This window comes from Polypterus senegalus, chromosome 17 (genome assembly GCF_016835505.1).
Source record: "Polypterus senegalus isolate Bchr_013 chromosome 17, ASM1683550v1, whole genome shotgun sequence".
In the NCBI taxonomy this organism is placed as follows: Eukaryota; Metazoa; Chordata; class Cladistia; order Polypteriformes; family Polypteridae; genus Polypterus; species Polypterus senegalus.
Window position 1 is genome coordinate 51578318 of NC_053170.1, and position 26033 is coordinate 51604350.

The 26033-nt window shown below is 38.5% G+C and overlaps 1 protein-coding gene across 2 annotated transcripts in view; it reads left to right on the top strand.

The window, feature by feature from the left end:
- zgc:154055 (uncharacterized protein LOC556036 homolog) overlaps positions 1 to 26033 on the top strand; it is a 61509-nt gene that overhangs the window by 6096 nt on the left and 29380 nt on the right. The window contains exons 2-5 of one of the 2 annotated variants that reach the window (XM_039740773.1): positions 403 to 462; positions 14102 to 14210; positions 18172 to 18297; positions 20249 to 20422. In XM_039740773.1, coding sequence (XP_039596707.1) covers positions 403 to 462; positions 14102 to 14210; positions 18172 to 18297; positions 20249 to 20422 — 469 coding nt within the window. The remainder of the gene's footprint in view (positions 1 to 402; positions 463 to 14101; positions 14211 to 18171; positions 18298 to 20248; positions 20423 to 26033) is intronic. The other variant, XM_039740774.1, reaches the window with a different exon arrangement.

The following is a 26033-nucleotide window of genomic DNA, read 5'->3' on the forward strand; positions in this document are numbered from 1 at the left end:
TTATGTATTTTCCTAAACTACTTATCCATTTTAAGATGTCAAGGTTGGAGCCTGTCCCGACAGCATTAGGCACAAGACAGGAACCAACTCTGGGCATGGCACCAGTCCATCAGAGGGCACCCTCATGAAAACACACCCTCATGAGGCCAAGTTAAAGTCACCTGTAAACCTGGCCCGCATCAGGGAAACAGAAGTACCTTGAAGAAAACCCACACAGACAATAAGTGAACTTTTCCTATGGCCAGACATTTTGTTCAGCATGAAATCCCACCAAACTCTATTTACCTTTGTAAACTGTATGTATCTCTGGGAAGACGACTTGTAAATAAGCCTTCACTGGCCATTTCAGGACTGTCTGTGACTAACACATGCATGATTTCTTTTTCTTTTTCTTTTGATCAGCGTTGAGAACCTTGTCAGCTACTCCAGCAGACCATTTCGGAGATCGTCTCAGAGTGACAGGTTTGGGTTCCAGCTTGTTGCTTGCATTGCTGAGCCGAGGGCTTCACTTGTACTGCACTCGTCTTTCTGTGTTTGCCGCACGCTTGGCTTGCAGCCATTAAAAGAGCTCTGCACTGCAGTCTTAAAAGAATAAATGAACAGTACATTTATCCCTGTTATAACAGTGCTGGTAAAAGGTACAATGGAATGTTTTTAATGTAATCATTTGTCAGATATTTAATCCAGAAGTGTCCAGTCAGTTTCTTGCTGGACAAAATAAAACAGCAGGATGGAAGGAGTTATAGAAATAGAAGAAGAAAATGCACATCTGTTGTACTCTGCTTCTCCCTCAGGTCAAAGTCAGTTTATCATATATATTTCATTAAATAGCTTGAAAAAATAACAAACTCATGGGGATGGTCAATTAGGATAAGTATTTAACTGAAAATGTAAAACACTCCACTCGGCAGATTTCCAAAAATCTGGACCTTCCCTTTAGACATCTGAGATTCTGCCAAAGGTTAATTAGCTCTTCAATCGAGGGAATGTATATACACACGTCTTTATTATCTGGAAAAGAGTTTTGTTGTGAATGTGTGCAGCTTTTCCACAAGCAGTTCAGAATATAAACAGATTTGTTGTCTTCTAGCCAGTCTTATTTGCTCAGGGCTATTTTTAGCTCCCCCTGTTCCCCTCACCCTCTCCAACTCCCACCTTATGCTGAATTAGCCTCATAAAACAGTGTAATAGACAACAAACAAGATGAAGATTTGGGGATTCCATCCCGTATACTGCAGGTTTCTCATACAAAACAATTCAGAAAACGAGTAGTCATTCAAGGTTGAGTCCTAACAAAGACTGCTAAAGATGCTCTGGTTTTATAGTTGAAAAGGAGGAAGAGGCGAGTCTTCAGGTGGAAGTGAAGTCAGTAGGGGTGTGAAATGCTGCTGGAAGTGGCAGGAATTTTAGATGGACTTTCCTTCTGGATTTCTGTGGAAGAGGAAGAAAAGGCATTAGTGCAATGAATCAACCCCAGTCTCTGCGTTTTACTCCCAATTACACCCTTAGACTGCTTCCCATGTGCAGATGTGTGACAACAGTGACGTTCAGAGAGCTGCAGTTCCCAGCACTGAGTTGTGTGCAGTACCCGTGCTATAGTCCTGCTGCCAACTGACATGAAAAAGGACACCTAAGGTGTTGTTAGTGACTCGTTTGCACGAGTATGGACTGGCGCCCTGGTTTTTTACGTAAGAGCCTTATTTTTAGTAGTGAATTTTGTCATCTAATTTTGTTGTCTTTAAAAGTTGATTTCAACGAAGCATTGCTCCCATCTCTATAACACACACACACTCTTCCATTTGCCTTAAAATAATCATCATCTTTTCCTGGTTGAATTCAAAAGGAACTGAATTTTATCACCTTATACAAAAAGGAATGCCAGTATAACTAGCAAATTAGACATAATTAACTAAAACTCACTTGTTTAAAGAAAACAAGTGGTAATACGAGGTGAGACACAAAATTAACCAGACTGGGCTTGGGGCTTTCCTGGAAAACATCTGGTGGTTGGCCAGACGTGAATCATAGAACTATATCCCCTCCTACTCGCCCTCTCAAACCGCCGACCGGCTAGGTATATCCTGTGAATAGCCCAGCCAGTGTTTGCACAACAATCGCTACACGAGTTGCCATGATAATGCCGGGTGTGAAACAATCGAACAGTGAATCAATATCAAATTTCTTGCGAATTTTCTTTTTCCGTAAAGCACTTTTTGACTGACAAAAATATTCCTATCCTCGATCATCTTCCCTATTTGCCCAATTTAGCTCCCTGTGATTTTTACTTGTTCCCGAAAATCAAAAGTGACCTGAAGGGAACACATTTTTCTTTAATGAATGAAGTGAAGACAGAAACGGCAAGCCTGTTGCAGAGCCTCAAGCAAGAAGACGTCCAGCTCTGTTTCAATCAATGGAAGATACATATGGAGGAGCAGTGTAGAGATCGGGAGGGGGAGTATATAGAAGGTGACAATGTTTAGAATGCTGTAATTCATCAATAAATATATATATTTTTTTTTACAAATCCGCTTATTTTTGTGTCTCAACTCGTATTAATGCTTTAGGCCATCAAGTTAATGCAGTTGAATTCCATCACATTTTTTTCAGCCATGAATGCTTTTCTCACTGTAACAAAGTAACAGATAATTGATGGATTATGATATTATGGATTATGGATTATGATAACAGATAAAAGATGGATGGAGGGATAGTAAGTTACGAGGGGCGTTCAGTTATGAACAGGAATTTTCATGCACTGTTCTTATAAAGAGTGCAAGGTAGACATGACTCCTTGGACAAACACATGCATCTTTGAACTTGTCGTTAGTAATGCTAGCCGCTGTTTCCTCATTTCCTGTCAGTTGTAATCAACATGTCGAAGCAGGAGGTACACCGTAGTGTTGCGCAGCGCATTATTCTCAAATGTTTGACAAATGAAGGAGTCATTTCCATGTCAGATTTATCCGAAATGTAAAAATTAGTTTGGCGATGAGTGTCTCTCTCGGTCTAGAGTGTATGATTGGTGCAAATCGTTCAGAGAGGGACTATCACGTCTTTGGCCCACTTAAGGAATTTTTAGAAGGGAAGACATTAGGAGGTTAGTGACATTGTGCAAGAGTGGGACAACATGCAGTCAAAAAACTTCTACTCTTCTGGGATTAAGAAGCTTCCTGAGCGCTGGAACAAGTGTATTGCAATGGCAAGAGACTACATAGAAAACCAGTGTGTAACTCGTTTCATTGTATTCAGTACATAAAATGTAGCTCATAAATTCCTGTTTATATTTGAACGCCCCTCGTATATTCAGTTGGCCTTCCATTCAAAAAAATAAACGCGGGATGTTCACAAGAAATGAAATGATTTACTTCATGAAACAGAAGTACATAATAAGCAAGAATAGTTATGTCACATATTTGACATATTAAAATGTGTGTTTCAATTTAAATGTTTGAAATCTAAATATTCTTGTTTGTAATAGAAGGGGGTCATTTCTCACCCTGTGCTAGAGGTCATAGAGGGCTATATTGTATCTCTAGTAAAGAATCAAAAATAAATGTAAGCACTGACCTTAAAATAGTTTAAAACAAGGCTTATGTTTGAAATGTGTAATATATAATCTTCTGCGGGGGACTCTTACAGAGCTAGCACCACCAGGTAAAGAAAGATATATCAAAAATATTATATTCGTGATCAGCAACCTTGAAATAGCATAAAACAGCACTCCGCCTGCCTATGTTACTGAGCCCCAATTTTATGAAAAGGAGTAACTTCGACCCCTTGTATCCCTTTAGGAGATAAACCCCTGAGGTCGATTAATGTGGCATGCACATCTTCAAGTCTTTTTGAAGACACCTATTAGCTTACTCTTTATCATAAGGGTGTCATTTCCTGCATATAATATGAGCCAAAGATGGTCTCAAAAGGAGTGTTTTTTTGGTCCAGATGCCCAAAAATAGGAGGGGACACCAAAAAAGCCCAACAACTTGCATAACTAAATATCAAGACGAATTGAATGGTATATCATAAGTGGTTTTTTTTTGTTCGTATTGGTGAGTTGGACCAAAAACAAGGTGATTTTGAAGTGTTATGAAGCCAAATATTCCTTTGAAGGATGTTACTTCATTACAAGACACATGCAGTCACGTGTACCTGACCAAACCTGCACATGCCAGTATTGGGGGAAGATCGGAGTAAAGACAAGTGGACATGTAAGAGTACGGGCAAACACCTCAACCAGTGACAGCGTTTTAGTTAGTCAGACTCATGCCTCAGTGGAGCGCAAAGGTCTAGTGGGCCTAATGTACCCACATTCTTATCCATTACCAGAGAAATGTAGGGGTCATTTTTTTGGTACCAGGAGAAAACCGGGAAAAACTGCAAACTTCACATGGGCAGTGGCCAGGCCAGTCTCAGTTATTGCAATAACAGCAATATCTATTCTTGTGTAGCCCAGACTTACACAAGAAATGCCTCAATTGGCTTTAACAAGTATAGTTTTTGACAGCCCTCAGCCTTGACTCTCAAAAAAGACAAGAGAAAAAAAATGGCAGAAATCCTGGGGAAAGCCATTCAAAGAGAGACCCCCTTCCAGGTAGGTCAGGCATGCAATCGATGTCAATATAGCAATATATAAAGTGTTATAGCACTTACAGTGCCTCCAGAAAGTACGCAGACCCCTTCACTTTTTTCACATTTCTCTATGTTGCAGCCTCGTGCTAAAATCATCTACTAAATTTACAAAGATTGCTAAAATCCTGCATTCACTTTGTCATTCAGGGGTACAGTACAGAGATTTGTTTAATGAAGGAAAAAATGAATTTTAAAGATTTTTTCATAAGGCTACAACATAACAAAAAGTGAAAAAATGACGGGGTCTGAATACTTTCTGAAGGCAACTTAAATAAAATAGGTGAATAATATCAGCTGCCATTGCACCCCATCCTTTCTTAGTGTTCAGTATTTTTATGGTGACAGTGATACAAACAGTGGCAGGCTCTGCTTTCTCTTGTTATGAAAGAGAAAATGACAGTCCAACAAATCCTACAATATTCAAAATTAGATTGACATTAAAAACATAATGAAGATAACGAAAATGATCCAAACCCTTGTGCTTCTGTAAGCAAGTCCAGCTCTGGCTGTGCAGCGCCAATTGGAGTTCCAGCTTCTGCACTCGACTTCATCCTTGCTGGACTGCAGGGACGAGATACATAAGAAGGCCTCTAATTCTTGCATTTCTGAGCTGCGCCGCTGTGTGCTTTGTTATTGGATTTCTGTGTTTGTCGTGGAGTGCTGCTCCCACTCCGTTTGTCCGTCATTGTGCACAAAGCTGCTGCCATTTGCCCTGCATACTACAGTATATCCTGTACATGTATTACTGAACTTGTATTTTGCCATTTTTTCTTTCACAAATGGCAGTATTCATTAGTTGTGAATTCTTTGATCAAAATGTGAGGAGCTTACTCTTATTGGTATTGTGGACTGTAGGGTCTGTTTGTGTGACAAAGAACATCTCCCTGGAGATTAAAGGTGTTTTATTAAGAAAATAAAAGGGAGGGATGATTACAGAGAGAACTCAAAGTAACAAATGAATAATGAAACTACTGGTCCTCTATGTAAGGTTTATGAAAATAACACTTCATTTTTTATTTATTTATTTATTTTTGTGATGTTACAATAGGTGCAGTTTTGTGAATTTTATTTTCGTAGTTGCAGGGATTTTAAAAAATCAAGTTGCTATAATGGTACGTGTTGTTGGGCAAGCATTTCGTGATGTCATCCACATTGTTAAGGATGGTGTCACGGATTATTGCAAAAAAGTATTTACTGTATATACTCGCATTTAAGTTCTCCCACGGATGAGTCGGGGCTTGATTTTACTGTATAATTTCCAGTATTTTATAATGTCGGTCGTATAAGTCAAATGCAGAAAACTCACTCTATTAGTCCAAGAGATTATGATATGCTAACGCCCACCTGAGAGAGTAACCACAGAGCACATTGCTTTTTTTTATATATTGTGCCTATGTGACCACACGGTAATACCTGAAATATTCCAAAGAGACGTTTGCACTGTTTTGTGTATCTCACACCATCATACAACTTTAGCATAAGAGCATCCCTTATCTACGATGGAGCGTTCGACCAGAAGAAAATATGAAGCTGGTTTTAAATTAAAAGTCATTGAAGTTTCGAAATTGGTAACTGCTCTGCTGCAACAAAATTCGATGTGTCTGAGGAACTGGTGTGAGATTGGAGGAATCAAGAAGATATATAAAAAAACTAAGTGTCGTATTTTTGAATGGGCGTATAAGTCGGGGTCTGATTTTATGATCGATTTCTTGGGTTTCAAGATCCAGACTTACTGTATACGCAAGTATATATGGTTGTTGATAGGTCTGGTTATGACTTTGCTTTTGTTGACCACTTTGACTCTTGGGAGACTTGACAAATGATCTTCTTATGTTTAATGATTATGACTTTAGCTACCTCTGTAATGCCCCACAAAGCCCCTGCTACTCGATCTGTTTGTTTGGTCCATCTGACCTTTCATTGAAAGCTCCTAGCAGTCATATCTTTCTGCACACTTACTAACAGGTATTGAAGCTCCGTACACTGAATGTGGCGCCTAAAGTCCTGATCCCTTCACAAGACTCACTTCCATCTTCCAGTACATTTTCGGCACTGTTCCTGTTCTCTCTTCCTCTTGCCAGTTGAGCTCTTGCTCAGCTTTTCTCCTGACGTTAGGTTTAATGGCTTTTTGGTCAGAGAAGCTTTTTAACCTCAACTGGAACCACTTCAGGTCTTCACACAATGATGTCCAGACCAGATGTCAGTTACTTTTGGACCAGCAACAACAGGCTACAGTGCCAAACTTATTGGCCCTGTGTATTCCTGCTACTCCACTCCTCATATTCGTCCTAAAGTGTCAGAGGAACAGCCCTTCAGTTATAAAATTAGTATACAGTATGTTGTAAACTGCCACCAAAATGCCATAAATGGGAAGGAAAACATTTAAAAACCCTGGCCAAAAATACAAATTATTTTATTTAATTAAAGTTAATAAAGGTACTGATTTATAAAAAAAAGAAACTCAGATATTAATAGCTAAGAAAACGTAATAACCCAAGTAAGTAATACTAAAAAAATCAAAGAATTCAGGGCTACAAAAATCCATAAAGAAGGCAAGTAATACTGTGATAAATGTATACATGCCAAGCCAAGATCCAAAACGCAAGGGCAAAGAGTCAAAATACTTTATCAAGTAAAAACTAAAAGGTCCAAAGACTGCAAAAATGTAACAAAGTAAATGGGAGCAGAAAACAACACATATGGTAGCTCGTCTACCTAACACCAGCCTTGTTAAGAACTAGAATTCCCAAGGCACTCAAGTCCCAAAAAGCACTTCCAAAAATGACCACTAGAGGGAGATATACTGCTGAACCCGAGCTAGATAAACAGGTAAACACGAATTCTTTATAAAAAATAAAAATGTTTTATTTTTCACAAAATGCTCTGTCACACAGTGAAGCTCCATGGAGCTCAAGAAGCAAAGGAACTCATTGTCCTAAAAGGCAGAGCTAATCCTATTCAAATAAATTTCCAGTGCACAATCCAGTAGCCAAAGCCAAAAACTGAGCAAAGGTTCAAAAATCGAGAAAACCACAAGACACAGCAAAACGTAAAAACTCACCCACTCCAGAGTGCATTCACAATGAACCGCCAGGAATTATGGGAGACTCTTCAGATTTATATTGCAGAGGGCAGTCCCTGGCGGTGACTGGCAGGTGTCCATGCTTCTAGGGGACCACCCATAAAACATATGGGACATAACAAAGGTAGCTTATAGACAACCCTGACCTGTCTCTAGTTTACGTAGCTCTCAGGTGCTGTGGTGAAGATGAATTACAACAATTAGTAGGAGTCTTGTCCCACAGCTAAATTACTATAACTTAAAGGAATACTCCAAATTCAAATGATATATTTTTATATGTACAGTATGTAGTATATATAATGATGAGCAAGAGCATTTTTTAATCTCATGTTTTCATGTAGAACAAATAATTATAATTCCAGCTCAAGAGAAGCCATGGAACAATGCATACATTGTTGTCTTACAGTTCTTAAATGGGGTCTTTGATGACTGTGAACTCATCTTCAAGCATTTGTCTTAGACAGGTGCTTGATGGGATATGTTGTGTCTGTCCATTTTCATACTTGTGTCAGTGATGTTGTGACAGGGTTTATAGACTCTAAGACAAGAAACAGAGGCTTATGGTACGTCTGTGACCTCATACAATGAAAATAAATAAAAAAAGAAATGATCTTTTTACAAAGATTATAATAGCATTTTTTACACTTTTAAACAAACTTCGCTCCCTCAGTCAGGTGAGCCTGAATTTGAGGCAAGGGCTTGTCTGGCAAGAAAGTGTAGGAAAGAAGGAGAGAAAATCGCCAGTGTCATTAGTGAGACAGGAGAGAGAAGGAGAAAGGTGCGAGGCCAGGGACAGAATAGTGTGTGTTGTGGAGACAGGCTCCCGGAGTGTTTATTGTTTTCCCTTTATGTGACCTGGAGAACCCTTTTCCTATAAATAATAACCCTTGTTACTTGACTTTGTGGTGTCTGTTGGTCATTCTATGTGAGTGGTCTGTTTGAGAGACCCCCCCAACACTAGATACAGTGGGTAAGCAGATGGACCACCCCATCGGATTACAAGGTTTCAAGGCCTGTGGATAGGCTCAAAATGTTATTGTTTAATATTTAATGCAGTTTGAGTATTTTTCCCTTGGTTATTTATTTTTGTAGTTTAGGTATGTAATAAATTATTTATTTTTGTGTAGGTTAGGCTACTGGCCCATTCTGGATAGGAGTACCACTACATCTGTGCCTACCTCCCATGTTACAGTGGAGAGATATACTGTATGTAGTGGACAGTGAGCCTTAGTGGAGCTTGTGTGACAAAAGGCATGTTGTATGGCTTATGCCAGTTATACTTTTCTTTAAGTTTAAGGAGCTAAAAAGTCCAATGCACCACCTTATCTTATCTTTAACCTTGAATAAAGTTACAGAAAGGATGGTCAATTTCTAGAAATTAAACGAGGTCCTTCACAGTTCTGTGTATGTAGTGAATTGAGTCTACTCCAGGATAAGTGTGTTTCTGCAGTTCAGGTAGTGATGAATCCAAAAGAAAGAAATAGATCTGAGGTATCAGTCTCCCTCGGGTGGTTCCTTTTAATCATCATGTGGTTTAAATCCCCCAATCCACACACACCTTTACTTTCCCAAGCATCCTAAAAGAGGCTGTTGATTCAAGATGTATAGCACTTGTTACTCAGCCCCAGAATGTGATGTTAGAGTGCAAGATTAAGGAGTGATGACTCAAAGGCCATTAAAGTGGAAGCGCGCTCTTTAACATATTATTATAAACATCTATGCTGTTATGCCACGCCATTTTTAGATCTGTTGTTCATATTAAATAATCTGACACGACCAGCACATCATTTTCTCCAAAATATTTATTTATACAGGATATTTTCATACAAATGATGTAGCTCAAAGTGTTTTAGAAGATGAAGAAAGAAAAAAGACAAATATAAAAATAAGATTAGGCAATACTAAGTAACAAAGAATAAATTAAGGTCAAATGGCCAGGAGGACAGAAAAAAGAAAACTCCATGGGTTGGAGAAAAAAAAAAAAGAAAACAAAATCTGCAGGGGTTCAGAGGCCACGAGACCACCCAGCCCCCACTGGGCATTCTACCTAACATAAATGATCTCAATCAGTCCTCATGGTTTTCAGGCGTCATGTGGAAGAATTAGACGATAATGGTCATGTGGACCTCTGGCCTTCAATCCATCAATGTAGGGACTGCCTGATGCCTTGATCAGGTGGTGGTGGCGCAGATCACCACCACAGAAAACCAGAAAAAGAACAAAGTAAAAGTTAGTATGGATTGTGGAGATATGATAAAAATGATAAATAAATGCTTATACAGAATATCAGGGTTACACTAAAATGAAGCTATGAGTACGCAGTGTTAAAATAATGGGTTTTTAGCAGTTTTTTAAAAGTGCTTCACTGAATTAGCCTGGCGAATTTCTGTCTGTAAGCTATTCTAGATTTTTAGGTGTATAATAGTCGCAGGCTGCCTCACCACTTCTTTTAAGTTTTGCTCTTGGAATTCTAAGCAGACACTCATTTGAAGATCTAAGGTTACGATTTGGGGTGTAAGGTGAAAGACATTCTGAAATATAAGATGGAGTGAGATTATTTAAGGCTTTGTAAATCATAAGCAGTATTTTAAAGTCAATTTTAAATGACACAGGTAACCAATGTAGTGACATCAAAACTGGAGAGATGTGCTCCGATTTTCTTTTCCTAGTTAAGATTCTGGCAGTTGCAATCTGACTAGTTGCAATCGATTGATGTCTTTTTTGGGTAGTCCTGAGAGGAGTGCATCATGACTGCAAAATACAGTGCGAATTTACAAAAATATATTCAGCACCCCTACGGCACTTGAAAATTTTGAACTGTAAAAAAGTTTGCGTTTTGTATTGAACCTAAAATTTACAAGAATGTCTCTAAATGTGTCCCAACTATCCTAAAAATCCCAAATTTTTAGGTCTAATTTTGCGATCTTGTAATAAGTAGTTTGACTATTGTTAGAATTTTAACAGCTCAAAGCTTAAAAGTTGGAATTTGCCCAAAGCATAATCAGTTCTATAAATGAATGAGTACAAGTTGTCCTCAGAGTTTCAATAGGATTGGTCCATTCATTCTCAGGTTACAGTGTTCACAAAATCTTTACCAGACATAAAAACCCCGAAATACAAAGATATAGACACATATCTTTCTAAATATACTTGAGGATATAAAATGTGTTTTTCTAAACCAGTAGTGTTAATTGGTGAATCATGCCAAAGTGTTTTTTGTAGTGAATTTGCTGTGTTTGCCCAGTGACTGGGCTCACTAAATATTTTCTTGGAAATTCTCTGTGCATCCATCTTACACTAACCATTTTTTTCCCAGCACCCCATGATGATCTGCAAGGCCAGTGTGATGTCACAGATTTGTAGTAGCCAATGCTGAATGTCACAAACCACTAAGTACATAGTTTTGGTCCTAGTAGTGGGTTAAAATGAGCAGTAAACATGCAAATACACTTAAACACAAAATGTGCAGGCAGAAAGAAACTGGAAAGTGTCAGTGTATTTATGTCTTAAAGGTAATGTCTATTTGTATGGACTTGAATGTGAGCTGTATGTAATATGTGTACCTACCCCTTCAGTAGTATTACCCAGCCTGCTGTGCAGTTGATGCAAACCAAAAGAAGTGAAGAATCCATGTGCTTTTTTGTTGCGCTTATTTAGTAGTAGTGGCAGTGAACAAGCAAAAGTGTCAAGAAAAATAGAAACAAAGTGTATGTTTTAAGGCAAAATGAGTTCAGCGGGATTCGCACGTCACTAAAAACCAATGGCTGATTTTGTGATTTAAACAATATGAACAGTATACTGCTTTCCATATATAAAATATGTAGAATGTAAAAATAATACTTTAATAGCCATTTGAGGGGTGGCGCAGTGGATAGCGCTGCTGCCTCACAGTTAGGAGACCCGGGTTCGCTCCCTGCGTGGAGTTTGTATGTTCTCCCTGTGTCTGCATGGGTTTCCTCCCACAGTCCAAAGACATGCAGGTTAGGTGGATTGGCGATTCTGAATTGGTGTGTGTGCCCTGCGGTAGGCTGCCACCCTGCCTGGGATTTGTTTCCTGCCCTGTGTTGGCTGGGATTGGCTCCAGCAGACCCCCATGACCCTGTCATTAGGATATTACAGGTTGGATGATGGATGTATAGCCATTTGATATCTGCTCCCTATATAATCGTGTTTTACACTCCTTACCAACACAGCAGTCTTTTTAAACTGAATGTGTAAATAACTTTTTCTCAATAATTATTTCAGCAGTCCACAATTAAGTCACATTCACTAGTTGCAGTTTAATATGCAGGAAGAAACGAATACACAAGTCCTCATCTTGGCAGGTTATTTGGAAGTGACTGATTCATCAGGTTGCACTTTAGCATTGTTCTTATTTCCTGTGTTGGAGACAATAATAGAATGTGCAGCATTGCTCAGCCTCCTGTGAAAATGAAAGAAAATGACTAAAGAAGATGTGATGGACTTGCATTGGCAAGATGAGTTCCTTTTCTGTGGTAGAAAATGGAAAGAGAGGACAGGTCTCGTGCTGTGTTTACAAGGTGGCAGTGAAGTGTGTGAGAAGCTGTACTTTTAACCGGTTGAAGAGTGGTGAATACCTGCTACCAGCAAAGCATTAACAAGCCTTTCAACCTGTATGTGCAAATAATTATTCAAAGATATGTTATTTATTAAAAAGTGCATTATAATCTTGAAAGAATAGACCGGAATGGCCTACTCCAATCCTGGAGAGCCACAGTGGCTGCAGGTTTTCATTCTAACACTTTTGATAATTAGTGACTAATAATTAACTTCATTTAATTTATTTGTTATTGAAGACTCAGACCCTTTAAATCAGGGCTGTGCAACTTCAGTTCTGCAGGGCCACAGTGGCTTCAGGTTTTTGTTCCGAAACATGAGAAGTCATTCATTGCTGATGAGGCACTTATTGCTCAAGTGACATTTTTCTGGTTCACTTTATTTGTCTCGCTTGTTAAGATTTTGAACCCTTAATTAGTTATTCGAGTCTTATATAGCTGTATTCACTGTTTTACCTCAGGGTGTCCAGCTCTTGTCCTGGTGAACCGCACTAGCTGCAGGTTTTCATTCTACCCATCTTCTTAATTAGTGAGCCGTTTTTGCTACTGATTAACTTGTCTTGCCTTAGTTTTAATTGACGTGACTCAGACCCTTTAGTTGTTTCTTTTTCCTTAATGAGCAGCCAAACAATAATGAGACACAAAACAAGCTGGCACATGACCAGCTTACCTGAAAATAAAGAGAGGTGAAGGTCTCGGTCATGTTGGTCTGCTCAGGTCAACAAAACATGTTGACGGTGGTCTTAGAAAAAGTATAAAATCAACAGTCTGATGTGGCAAAATAAGAGCATGATATTCACGATATTCAATAACGGCTTTAATTAACAGCAAGAACTGGCTTCTCATTAAGAAACTGGTTGGAGTGAAATTGGCTGGAGTTTGACATTCCAGTTTAGCTGGTCATCTGTTGGCTCGTTTCACATCTTATTTCTGTTTGGCTGCCATTCAATGAAGAAATTAATCAATTCAGAGGATTCACTGAATCCTTAAAAACAGGGCTATTAAAATGAAGGAAAAAGAGTTAATTAGCAGGGAAACCTGTTTGTTGATTAGGAAAAGGGTTAGAATGAAAACCTGCAGCCACTTTGGCCCACCAGGACTGGAGTTGGACACCCCTGTTTTAACTGCTCTGTATTAGCAATGAGCTGCAAATAACAAAGGAACCAGCAGTTCTCCATCTAGCTTCTCTCCATTTCTACCCGTGTGTTTTCATCATTCACTATTTGGTTTAATTAAGCACTCAGAAGGAAACTAAAGAGAAAGTGAAGAATTGAATATTACTCGTTAGTTTTAAGCCTCAAAGCACTCAAATGATACATGTATTATTAGAAAGGAAAACAAAATCTATGATTTAAGCATGAACTGACATGGTAGAGTTAAACGAGAAACAAGCCATGAAATTAGATAAGATCTGTTATTGGTGAGGATTCACTTCAAATTAAGGGACTGGGTTGGAACAAAAACTTGTAGCCACCGCTGCTCTCCAGGATTGGAGCACCCCTGGACTGTACAATTATATTATACTGATGTCTACTGACAGCATCAGAATTGTTAATTATACAAAGATACAGGGTTTTGGCTGATACTGATACAGAAACTGGCAGGCGTATTCATCCAAGCACTGGTAAGAGTTATTTATGAAGAACCCAAGCCTCATAAAGGGTAAACCTCCTGTATATTTTTTATCTAAACTAAAATATTTTTTATAATACAATTTGGATTCAATTGTTCATGGCATAGAAAGTCCAAGTTAGAGAAACAATGCAACTTATTTTAATAAAAACATGGTGTCTCTTTATTTGTTTTTGTTCAGATCCACAGGTTCTTATGGGACTATTACTATCAAATGTAAAGATCTTTGCATTTTTCAACTGGAGATTCCTGGTATGACAGAGTGTTTAAACATCGCCAGCTCCATTGAGGTAACCGCATTGTGTTTAGTCTTTTCAAGCAATTTTTACATATGTCAACATTTAACCTTGGCTTTAACTAGACTGACAGCAGAGCACTGCGCTGCGCGTGTTTGAGCTACCCATAAGCATTTGCAAACGTGTTGTATTGTGTCAGCTTCTATCCATTGTGGTTACTGCGTGATTTGTCTTTACTTTTTGATTTTCCATTTTAACATTTGCAGAAAATACAGCAAATGCAGAATATGCTGTACATATAGCCATAGGAAGCTTATTGAGAATTAGCAGCAGTGTCAAAGCTGGATGTTGGCCTGGGAAGCTTTAGATTCAATGACTGGGTTGCTACCTAAGCTATTTTTTCTGATGTCCAGGTGATTTGACATCTTTTTCACTGACATAATTCTCTCTGACATCTTTTCTCTCTCTCTTCTTCTCATGCTGATCAGCTGTTTTACTGATGTTTTAAAGCTGTTTGCCATTATTCAAGCTTAATGAAACTAAAATCATATTTCCAAAATCAAGTGCCTTTTCTCATGCTGTTGATATCATAAATATGCGGAAAAAACACAGCATGCTTGTATAACTTAGATACCGCTTATGACGCCATGTGTGCATTATAGTATCAATTATGTATTACCGATAGCATCAAAAATATTCATAGCCAAGCAACACCTTGGATTTACAATACTGCACAGCTTTTACACTTAAAACTAATTATTCAACCGTTCAGGTAATTCTTAAGCAAACACAAAGGCATTAACAGACGGGGTACAATGTTCAGTAGCCAAGTAAAAAGCTGTTTTAGCACAACCGGCTTTTTCAGCATACTACAACAAATGTATTTCTAAGAATTCTGCTCCATCCTCCAAACACTGGTTCCAGAGAATTCATTTATCCATTAATAATGATGATGTTTTATGGACAAACTAATTTATCCATTAATAATAATGATGTGCTAAGGGCAGTTGATATTTGTAATTCTGATTCACAAAGATAGGTAAATTAAATAATATACAGTTAATTTTAGTCTGTTTGAACTAAATGATGATCTTGTGAACATCATACGTCGTAAAATGTAGGGTTGTATCTCAACGTGTATTTCAATTTTTTCATCACATCTCTTTAACATTCTCACAAAAGTGGAGAAGTCTGTGCAGAAGTAAAGTAACCAGATCTTTACGTTAATTGTTAATGAATGTAACATACTGGTCCTCGGGTTACGACACAATTCTGTTCCTATAACAGTGATGTAACCCGAATTTTGGTGTAAGTCGAAACACACACTAGCCTACGTCACATACCTACAGTATCTTCACACATTTGCAAAATCGTAATCTAGAACATAAAAACACAAAATCTAAGCCTCAGAAAAAGGAAAAGGACATAAATATACTGTACTGTACACTGTACTGTAGTAACAGAAAAAATGAGTGTAAAAAAATCCTTACCTTTATTCCTTCTCATGCCTCAATTTTTTTAAAGTTTTTATGGGAGTGAGCGTTGTGAACTCGAAACGTTGTATGTCGAGACGTTGTAACCTGAGGACCCACTGTAGTTCATTTCAACATATAAGTGTTTATCACATGCCTGTCTTGCTAGTGTAAGTAGTAACTCAGACAGGAGGCACACAGATACTCTTATGGGGTTCTTTCTTTCTTATTTTTAGACTCCCAAGAGAATTTTTCAGTAGTTATTTTAATTCTTAGGATTCTGTTTTCTTCTTCTTTCATCTGCTCCCGTTAGGATTTGCCACAGCGGATCATCTTCTTCCATATCTTTCTGTCCTCTGCTATCTTGTTCTGTCACACCCATCACCTGCATGTCCCCTCTCACCACATCCATAAACCTTCACTTAGACCTTCCTCTTTTCCTCTTGCCTGGCAGCACTATCCTTAGCATCCTTCTCCCAATATACCCAGCATCTCTCCTCTGCACATGTCCAAACCAACACAATCTCGCCTCTCTGACTTTGTCTCCCAACCGTCCAACTTGAGCTGACCCTCTAATGTACTCATTTGTAATCCTGTCCATTCTCATCACAAAGTGCAAATCTTAACATCTTTAACTCTGCCACCTCCAGCTCTGTCTCCGACTTTCTGGTCAGTGCCACCATCTCCAACCTATAAACCTAGCTGGTGTCACTACTGTCCTGTAGACCTTACCTCTCACTCTTGCTAATACCTGTCTGTTACAAATAACTCCTGACACTGTTCTCCACCCACTCCACTCTACTCCTTGCATCCCCAACATTCCACGGATCTCCCTATCATTTACACACATGTATTCTGTCTTGTTCCTACTGACCTTCATTCCTTCTGTCTAAAGCACATCTCCACCTCTCCAGGGTCTCCTCAACCTGCTCCCTACTATTGCTACAGATCACAATGTCATCAGCAAACATCATAGTCACATATTTAGTGTTTCTTGTCAAGCCATTTGTGACTTGATTATTATGACAATAGCTGGATGTTACAGGCATGGTCAGGAGGGTCACGGCCACTATGCCAGTTTTCAATCCAATTTTGTGGATATATCCCCTAAGACAATCTAGCATCTTCTAATCTTGTGATCTCCTTTTTGTTAACACATTTTGCAAGTCCTTTTATAACTTTGATTTTTGCTAAGTAATTTTTGATTCCTCTGAAAGTATGACTTGGTTTCCTGGTCATGAGCCTAGTGTGTATTTTGACTGTTTATTATATCCTGGTCCTCTGCTTTAGTTGTTTAAATGCTGATTTCATATTAATTGGTATTGGTTATTTCCTCTTTTTTAAAATTCTGAAAGGAAATTGGTATGTATTCGTGTGGGTTTAGAGAGTAATAAGTAATGTGATTTATGTTTTCAGGAAGTAATGAGTTAAGTTATTCTGTTACAAGTTGAAAGATGTAATGAAGAACCTATAATGGATTACTGTAGTATCTACCCCAACTTCACATGACCTAGCAAACTTGGTCAAGCTTATTCAAAAAAGTTGAACGTGAGCGTCAGTAGGCTTTGTGCCCTAGGAACCAAGTTACCCAAACTATTCAATAACATTTCAGTAATTATTTACCACTCTGATGCAAATTTTTCTGATCTTAAAATAGATCGTTAGGATAGCAATTGACAAGAACAATTCATAATTAATTGCAGAATTACAGTATTTAAGGGATCCTCTAGAATGCCTCTCTCTTGCACGATTTGGCTCAAAAACTAATCAGCAAATCGTCATCTCATAACAGGCTTAAGTTTCGAGCCATCCTCAAGAAACTGTGACACACAGACACAAACACACATAGAGACAGAAACACACCCATCATTGAGATATTGATGCTTTCGGTATCAGGGGTCCCAAAAAACATTGAGATCTGTCGAAAACCAGACATTGAAATTTTTTGACAGATCTAAAACAAATAGTCGATAGATTATGGTGGGGGAGGACGCGAAGCGATAATGGATAGACAAAAGAAGGATAACAGAATCTAAGCCACTACCATTCATTTCATACATTAGCCAGTACAGGTGGTCTCGGTGTTTGTGTCGAATGCTGGTGAAAACTGTAAAAGTCCCTTGATTCAAAGTTGTGAATTGCTCTCTGCTTCTGGAGAGTAATTCTGTGGATCATGCATGTAATACTATTTCACAAATGCAGACTTTTCTGTCATAAGTTCTTACAGTATATGCTGACTCATACCAGGTCAGTCCAGATCTGCCAATTCACACATGCAGCTTTGGAATATAGGCAGTAAACCAGATGACCAACTGCATGATGAGACCAAGTAGGCTAGGTTTCAAACCCAGTTTCCCAACATTAGGAGGCAGCTGCTATATGAGTATCTCTCTTGCTATCTCTTCCCCTTTTTTCTCATAACCCTGTTGCCACCCAAACAACACCCGACAGACTGAAAATTTTTGGGATTGAGATTCAGATAGCTTCATCCAGTATTCCACCATACCATTGTACTTTTTCATTTTATTTTCTTATTCCCCTAGGCCTTGTCAGCGCTGGATTCAGTGACTGAGTTGTATCCATTCTTCTACAGGCCGGAGACAATGAAAATAGAAAAAAAAATACCTGAGGGCTCCTCAGAAGAATTCTTTGGCCAGATAGCTCACCAGGTAATTTTATTTTTTCTGCAGATTTATTCGTACCTGATTTTATCAATTAAGTACATTCTCTGTTGATTGGGGTCAGTTTTTCATTAAGTGTGTTTTGTATTTTAGTATTTCTTTTTTTTACCTGCGAGAATATAAAAAATGTCTACATGATAAATTGGATCAAGTTAGCTTTTATGTAGGCTGACAAGCTTGACAAATTTAATTACCTCCTGTCACTTGTAAAATGTCTTATGTTTTTATGTGAACAATATTTTGGAGCTTTCATAATATATACATGATCAGGGTTTCTCAACGAAAAGTGGGTCACGGGCCACCACCGGAGGGTCGTAAGTTGCTATTGTTTATAATGATAGTGGGTCGCTACAATGATTTTGCTCGTTGAAAACCAGTAGTTTTGATTGGTGAAATTTGCCTAAATGTTTTTTGCCGTGAATATGATGTGTTCACCTGGTGACTTTGTTTACCAAATATTTTCTGGGAAATACTCTGTGAAGCCGTCTTAGGTTAGCCCTTTTTCCCAGCACCCCTTGCTTTGCGAGACCAGTGTAGGGTTTGTGTTTGTCATCTCATAAACTACAGCATCTACATTTTTTGTTTTTTATTCAACATAACAATGTTAACCATTCTTTAATTATTTTTTAAAACCAGTTATTCCAGTATACGATTATGAAAGCATGGTTTCAAGACTGGAACCAATTTATGGTTGAGGACCCTGTCCATCACATGGGACATTCATGCTGACCCGTTTAACAATTTAGTCACCAATCAGTCCAAGCTGCATGTCTTTTCAACGTGAGAGGTAACTGGGGATGTCAGAGAAAGCCCTCCCTGGACAAGTAGAAAGGTTTAAACTCCTCACAGACATTGGTCAGGCCAGCATTGAACCACAGTCCCTTGAGCTGTGAAGCAGCATTGCCAAAAGTACAGTATAATTAATTGCTACACAAATACTTATAGATGTATAAAGTTCATACACATCACTTATATAGAACCTAGCAAATGTTTATAGTGTTAATGAAACAGGCATAATTACTGTATCAGATTAATAGCAACTTAAAGGAATGTGGTTTACTTTTATTGCTGAGAAAAATTGCAATCATGTTTTTATGGAGAATGGAGATAAACTTTCTGATAGAATGGGCGTCAATGGAGGCAAGACTCTTGACCAATGAATGAGGGGTGAGGTGGGCCTTCAATTCCAAAGCTTGATCCTCTGTGAATTTAATGTTTTAATTTTAGTTTGGTAGTGCTTATTTAACAATATTTTAACAAAAAATGCATCTATTTTGCCACTTGTGGGCATGCACTTGAATGATTTGACACGTTGATTATGTGACTTGAGTAATGTGAGATTTTTTTCATGGACATTTTTATTGTTTGTGCTGTGGTCCCTTGTTAGTCTTCACAGACACCTATTCTATCAGAATGATTATTATTTGTTTCTAAGCCATTGCTAGAAATGACATGGGGTAAGCAAAATATAAAAAAATACCATTTTTGTATGGGGCTTTCCTTTAAAGTCATAGTCAGCATATGTTTTGGATATGGGAAACTGAATTACCCACAGAAACTTCAAACAAACTCCATCACAAAAAATAATTATTTCATGTTTAATTAATTGCTTTGAAAAGGTAGAACAACATAACAAAGACATATATGTTGCATAGGTAAAATATTTAATATAAACAGAAATGAAACTGAAACAGTGTTGAAAAAAGGATTAACAAATATTTTATATATTTACAATGTGAATATAGTAATCCATTTAAATACAGTATAGCAATATGACATCTTCCAGATTTTGCTCTTGTCCTTTACCCAACACTGCTGTAAAGCTCATTGACCAAAACGCAGTTTCTAAATTTCTGTAAATGGAGGAATTGGTGATAAAGAGGAGAAGAAATGTGCAGTCCTAAAAAATGACTGTTGATACATTTTGGTTTTCTTTTAGGCAGACAAGTGGAGGCTGAGCTCTGTAAATAAAGATTTCTCAGTGTGTCCAACATACCCTGAAGCAGTCATTGTACCAAAACAGACTTCGGATGAAATGCTGATGGCTGCAGCCAAATTCCGACAGGGAGGAAGATTTCCTGTCCTCAGCTACTACCACAAAACAACGGGCAAGGTAAGTAGGGGTGTAGAAGTGTCTTCTGTAATGTGGGAGAACATTGTGCTTTGTCACTGCTCTATACATTAGTTGACTGGGTGAAAAATATATGTTGGATGTAAATAGCTGATTGTGAAGACACCGTGTAAACGCTTTGTATATTTCTGATTTCTGACCTTTACAGAGCATTTGTGGTCCCTAATATAAAAAAAAAAATCTATTCCCACTATTGAGTATTCATGCTTTTTGCAATATGTTGTCATGTTATGAAAATCCAAAATACAGTATGTGAAATACCCTGTGGTAATTGGGAGGTCGCGTTATTCTTTCATTGTTGACTGAACCCTAAAATCTTACTCTGGTTCTGTAAAATATACAATTACAGTATATCATTATAGAAAGAAATTAATATCTTAAATAGTTATTTCAATCATATGTCGGTACAGAATCTGCAAATTAAAGCCATGCTGCTTTGTACTACAGTCCAACATCACATAAAATGGCCACTTTTTGTGACACGCGCACAGAAGCCATCAATTTTGTCACTGTACCGGTACTTGCTCAAACAATAGTTAAGAATTTAATTTGAAATGTCATCATTTGGGACATTTTTGTTGTTATGTCAAAATGTTTTAAGTAAATCTAAATTGTAGTAACAGAGAAATGTATTGTATTTTCTGAGTTTTGGAGAAGAGTTAGGTTAAACATCACTAACTTCACCCTACCACAGACCAGTTTTGCAGTTGTAGTTAGTTAAGAGCACATTAGTGTGCAATGAGGGATTATCTAATACATAGGTTCTTAAACTAATGAGTCACGTGCTGTCTGATTTTGGGTTACACAGAGTCTTAATTCACAATTGTAATCAGTGGGAAAGGGCCACTTGCGGAGTGTGTTGTGGTGGGTCACTGTGTGAAAATGCCACTGCTCCACTTTGATCCCCTTCAATGGGATGACTTTTGGTGGCAATTCTTGAAGTGGAACCAACTGGTCAACAGGGATTCTTAAAGGGGGAACTTGATGACTGTTAGCACGAATTCATGAAGGGTCGAAGGGGGACAAAACCCCAGGTTGACAGTCGGTGAGCGATTATACGTCTGAAAAACACAGAAAAGGCAAATTTGGGTCCCAACAAAAGTTTGCAATGGCATATTTTTAAATTTTATTTTTAGAGACCACCCACAATTTTTATTTTGAGGCTTTGAAGGAGTCCCAAAGGTTAATTATGTTCCCACAGACCCCCTTCAAAATAAAGCTTTTATGTTCAAGTTGATGTTTATCTGGCACGCACATTGTACTTCCATCATTTCTCTCGAGGTTTTCTAACTGTCCTGACTTATCTGAGCAAATCACAACCTCTTTGTTTATAAAAGTCATGCCTACCTTGTGACCTGAAAACAATCATTGCTTACAGAAGCGACGGCAGGAATGCAGAGCATGTCCTGAAGATTCTTATAGTAATAGATTTCTCATGGTACTGACCATGTGAGGAGGAATGCTGTCTGACTATCAGATCAAGACAATTGGATTGCCAGGACAGAGGGTCTTCAGAAATGCTCAGCAATGCCACTTGATTTTTTGTTTGTTTGTTTTTAATTGAATTGGTATTATTGACTTAACATGTTTTGTGTATTATGATTGCCTGAATGTAGAGCATATGTTGGTAAAATGGTTGTGTTTTCAGCAGAACATCAAGATTAAAATGTTCATATCTGACAAAGAAAGTGGCAATTTAAACATACCAGAATACAGGTGTTAAGACAATGGGGCATAGTTAGCTCAACAACAGTCCTGCAAAATCACACAAGAACCTCACAACTTTCATGGACACAGACTATTTTCAGAGGAAAAAACTCTGCCTGCAGCACCTGAGTGCTAACAATTGCAAACTGCCGTGGAATGTTTCACTCGCTAGACAGCAGTCTCTTTATTCAGCCTTAAAATTAATAAAATATGTCATAATAAAACTCTGACATTAGAAAAATATTCTTGCACACAAGTCTTTAAATTGAAAAGTAGATAGATAGATAGATAGATAGATAGATAGATAGATAGATAGATAGATAGATAGATAGATAGATAGAATGAACACAGGGCCGTTGCCTTTAACATCTAAACCTGCAATTTAAAGTTTGTCTGTCCCTGTCAGCTTAGCCTTTTTTGCTGCAACCTTTTAAGAGAAATTTTACCTGCATTGCATATCATAGAACATACAACATTAGAAAATGTTAGTTAAAAAAAAAATTTCGTAACATCAATTTGGCGCCCCCTGGATGCTGCGCGCGGGGACAGATGTCCCCCTTTGCCACTGGGGGTTTCATAGCGGAGCAATGGCGAATATGGACCATATGCAATTCTTTACCATTTAATACAACTGTGAGTCACAGCCCTAAACAACCCAAAGGCAGCAACCCATAGTTTAAGAAACGCTGATTTACAACATTAGAACATTATATATTTGTGATGATAACAGGCCATTCAGCCCAGCAAGTTTACCTATCCTATAAGCTGAACCCTCACCAAGACTTGTAGCACCTACAATACAGAAGTACAGAGATGACTTTAGAATACACTTGTGATGCACATGTTGTGTTGGACAAAAATATGAGCTATATTAGAACACCAGCTGTACCCCGTGGCTGCGCCCACATAGTAATGAAATAGGACAAACTTTAAAAATCAATAGACGTTGTCACTATGTTTGATCGTGTTTAGCTCTGACAAGAGAGTGTTCCCCGTGTGGGGAGAAAAGCACATGGCCGTGATATCTCTGTCAATCAGCAGCTACCCTTTAAAACACATGGAGCTCTGATCTTTCTCTCAAAAACATCAAACGTTACTCCTTAACAATCTGTAGATGATAATGTCTGTTGAACAAACAGGTATCGCGAGCTAAGTGGAGGAAAGGTGCACTCTAACATGTGGTGAGACGTAGACCAACTCGAACAGAGTCTGTTGAGTGAATGAGGAAGGCTCCGCCCCCCTGCTCTCGGCCCACAGCCACTCTCTTGGATCTGCATAACTATGGTACTTAGCGCGATGATAGAAGACACAAAATCAACCGGAAAGTTCAAGCAAATTATGGAAAACAACCAGACATAAATCCGTTAAATAATTAAGTAAGACAGACATACAGACAGAACGTGCTTGGACCACAAAATTCTTAAAACCGTTTCTTAGTGAGCACCTATAGGCCAAGGGTAACCTACATTCCAAATTCCAAGTCCCAAGTACTCATGAGTCAGTGATATTTGGCTTTTATATACTGTATATAGATTACAAAATTTTTGCCAAGAACAGCCGAACAAACCTCTCAAATCCTATCCACCTATTTTCTCTTAAATAACATTTAGTCGAGATTTGAAGGTCCCTGAAGACCTACTCTCCACCACACTACTTGGAAGTTTATTTCATCTGTCTATGGTTCTTTGTGTGAAGAAAAACTTTCTAACATACAGTATGTGTAAAATCTGCCTTTAATTTTACAACTATGTCCCTGTGTTCTTATTAAAGACTTTTTTTAAAGTAATACTGTACCTGGGATCCACAGTATTAATTCCTTTCATAATTTTAAACACTTTTTACACTGAGTGCAAGGGAAAAAAAATAAAATGTAGTCTATAAGTTATTAAACAGTAAAACAATGTTTTAAGAAGTAAAGGTACATTGAACACCACTGGAGTGGTTTCGGGTAAGCTACATTTTAAAGCTGGTATAACATAACAGGTAAGTAGTACTAACAGCAGGTAAAATGTATGTGGATCATCTCTTGGTAGTTGATCCCTTTTGAAAGGTGCTACACAACGGCTGTGGTATAGAAATTACATTTTCTATGTGAACGTCCAAATTCCTGCCTGTTGTAATGTGCCTTACCGGCATTACCAGCAATTAAAATAAAATCATTTTTGTGTCCTCTGCAGTGTTAAGAGAGAAAGGCTTTGGTTTGGGATAAAAGGGAAAAAAGGTGTAAAGAAAGGAAACTTGCCTTTTTCTTTAATATAGTGTAGAGAGACGTCTTTGCTGATGATATGAGCGTCGCGGTGGGTCTCGTGTAGACTGGAGAGATGGCACTGCCATTAACTGGCCAGGATGGCACTGTCAGTCCTCCACTCCTGTGCGTGTCTTCATAATCTGACCTGACGACCTCATAATCGTATACGTGTAAAAGAAAGTGAGAAGCACCTTAATATTAGTTTGCCGCCGTCTAGAAATGGGATCCCGTGTTTACAGTTGTCTGGGCTATAGCTCATGGGAAGGAGGAAAAAAATTAAAAGTGTTTACTTTCACTTAAGGCAGAAGCGCAGTCTGCGTCTCAAAGGACGGCACAGCTACGCACGCGCGCGCGCCGGCTGCCCGACTTTTGTAGTATTTTTGAAGTGCAGGAAACGCCACTTTTTGCAGACACGCTCACGTGATCAAAAGTCTCCGCGCTCTTTACAGGTCTTGCTTTCTCTGCGTACTGCATTTATAGTCAGTTCACGTGAGCCGCTCGGAGTACATGCATCAAAGCTTCTGAGCTGTGCCTGTGCTGTCTCGTGCGATCTCGCGATGTCCACAGCTTTATTTAATGTTAGCTACAGCAATTTTAACTCCATTACAAAGTGATCCAAAGTCTCGTTTATACTTCGTGTCTTCTCATTAAACTTGTATCTCGCGAATAAAGTATTCAGCGTTTTTCTTCAGTGCTCTTTGGGATGTCTTCCTTCTTTTCTACGTACTGCAGTCATAGTCAGTTCACGTGATTACGTGGGAGGCGTGATGATGTCACACGCAGCTCCGCCCCCCACAGCCATTGAGCTAACGTCCATTACAGTATATGGAGAAAAATAGGTTCTAGTTATGACCATTACGCGTAGAATTTCGAAATGAAACCTGCCCAACGTTTGTAAGTAAGCTGTAAGGAATGAGCCTGCCAAATTTCAGCCTTCTACCTACACGGGAACTTGGAGAATTAGTGATGAGTCAGTGAGTCAGTGAGTCAGTCAGTGAGTGAGTGAGTCAGTGAGGGCTTTGCCTTTTATTAGTATAGATTATGCTGTGCATTCAATGGTGTACAGTAATCCCTCCTCGATCGTGGGGGTTGCGTTCCAGAACCCCCCGCGATAGATGAAAATCCTCGAAGTAGAAACCATATGTTTGTATGGTTATTTTTATATATTTTAAGCCTTTATAAACTCTCCTACACTGTTAACATTATTAGAGCCCTCTAGACATGAAATAACACCCTTTAGTCAAAAGTTTAAACTGTGCTCCATGACAAGACAGAGATGACAGTTCTTTCTCACAATTAAAAGAATGCAAATATATCTTCTCTTCAAAGGAGTGCACACGTCAGGAGCAGAGAATTTCAGAGAGAGAGAGAGCTTGCAAAGAAAAGCAAACAATCAAAAAATCAATACGTGTGCTTTTAAGTATGCCGAAGCACCGCAATAAAGCGGCATTTTGTAGAGGAGCGTCCATATCCTCTAGGCAAACAGCCTCTGTGCAAACAGACCCTCTGCTCACACCCCCTCCATCAGGCGCAGAGAATGTCAGAGAGGGTGAGATAGAGGCAGAGACAAGCAAACAATGAAGCACCGCGGGAAGCATATCATTGAGGAGTTTTAGTTAATATGTAATACATGCTCTG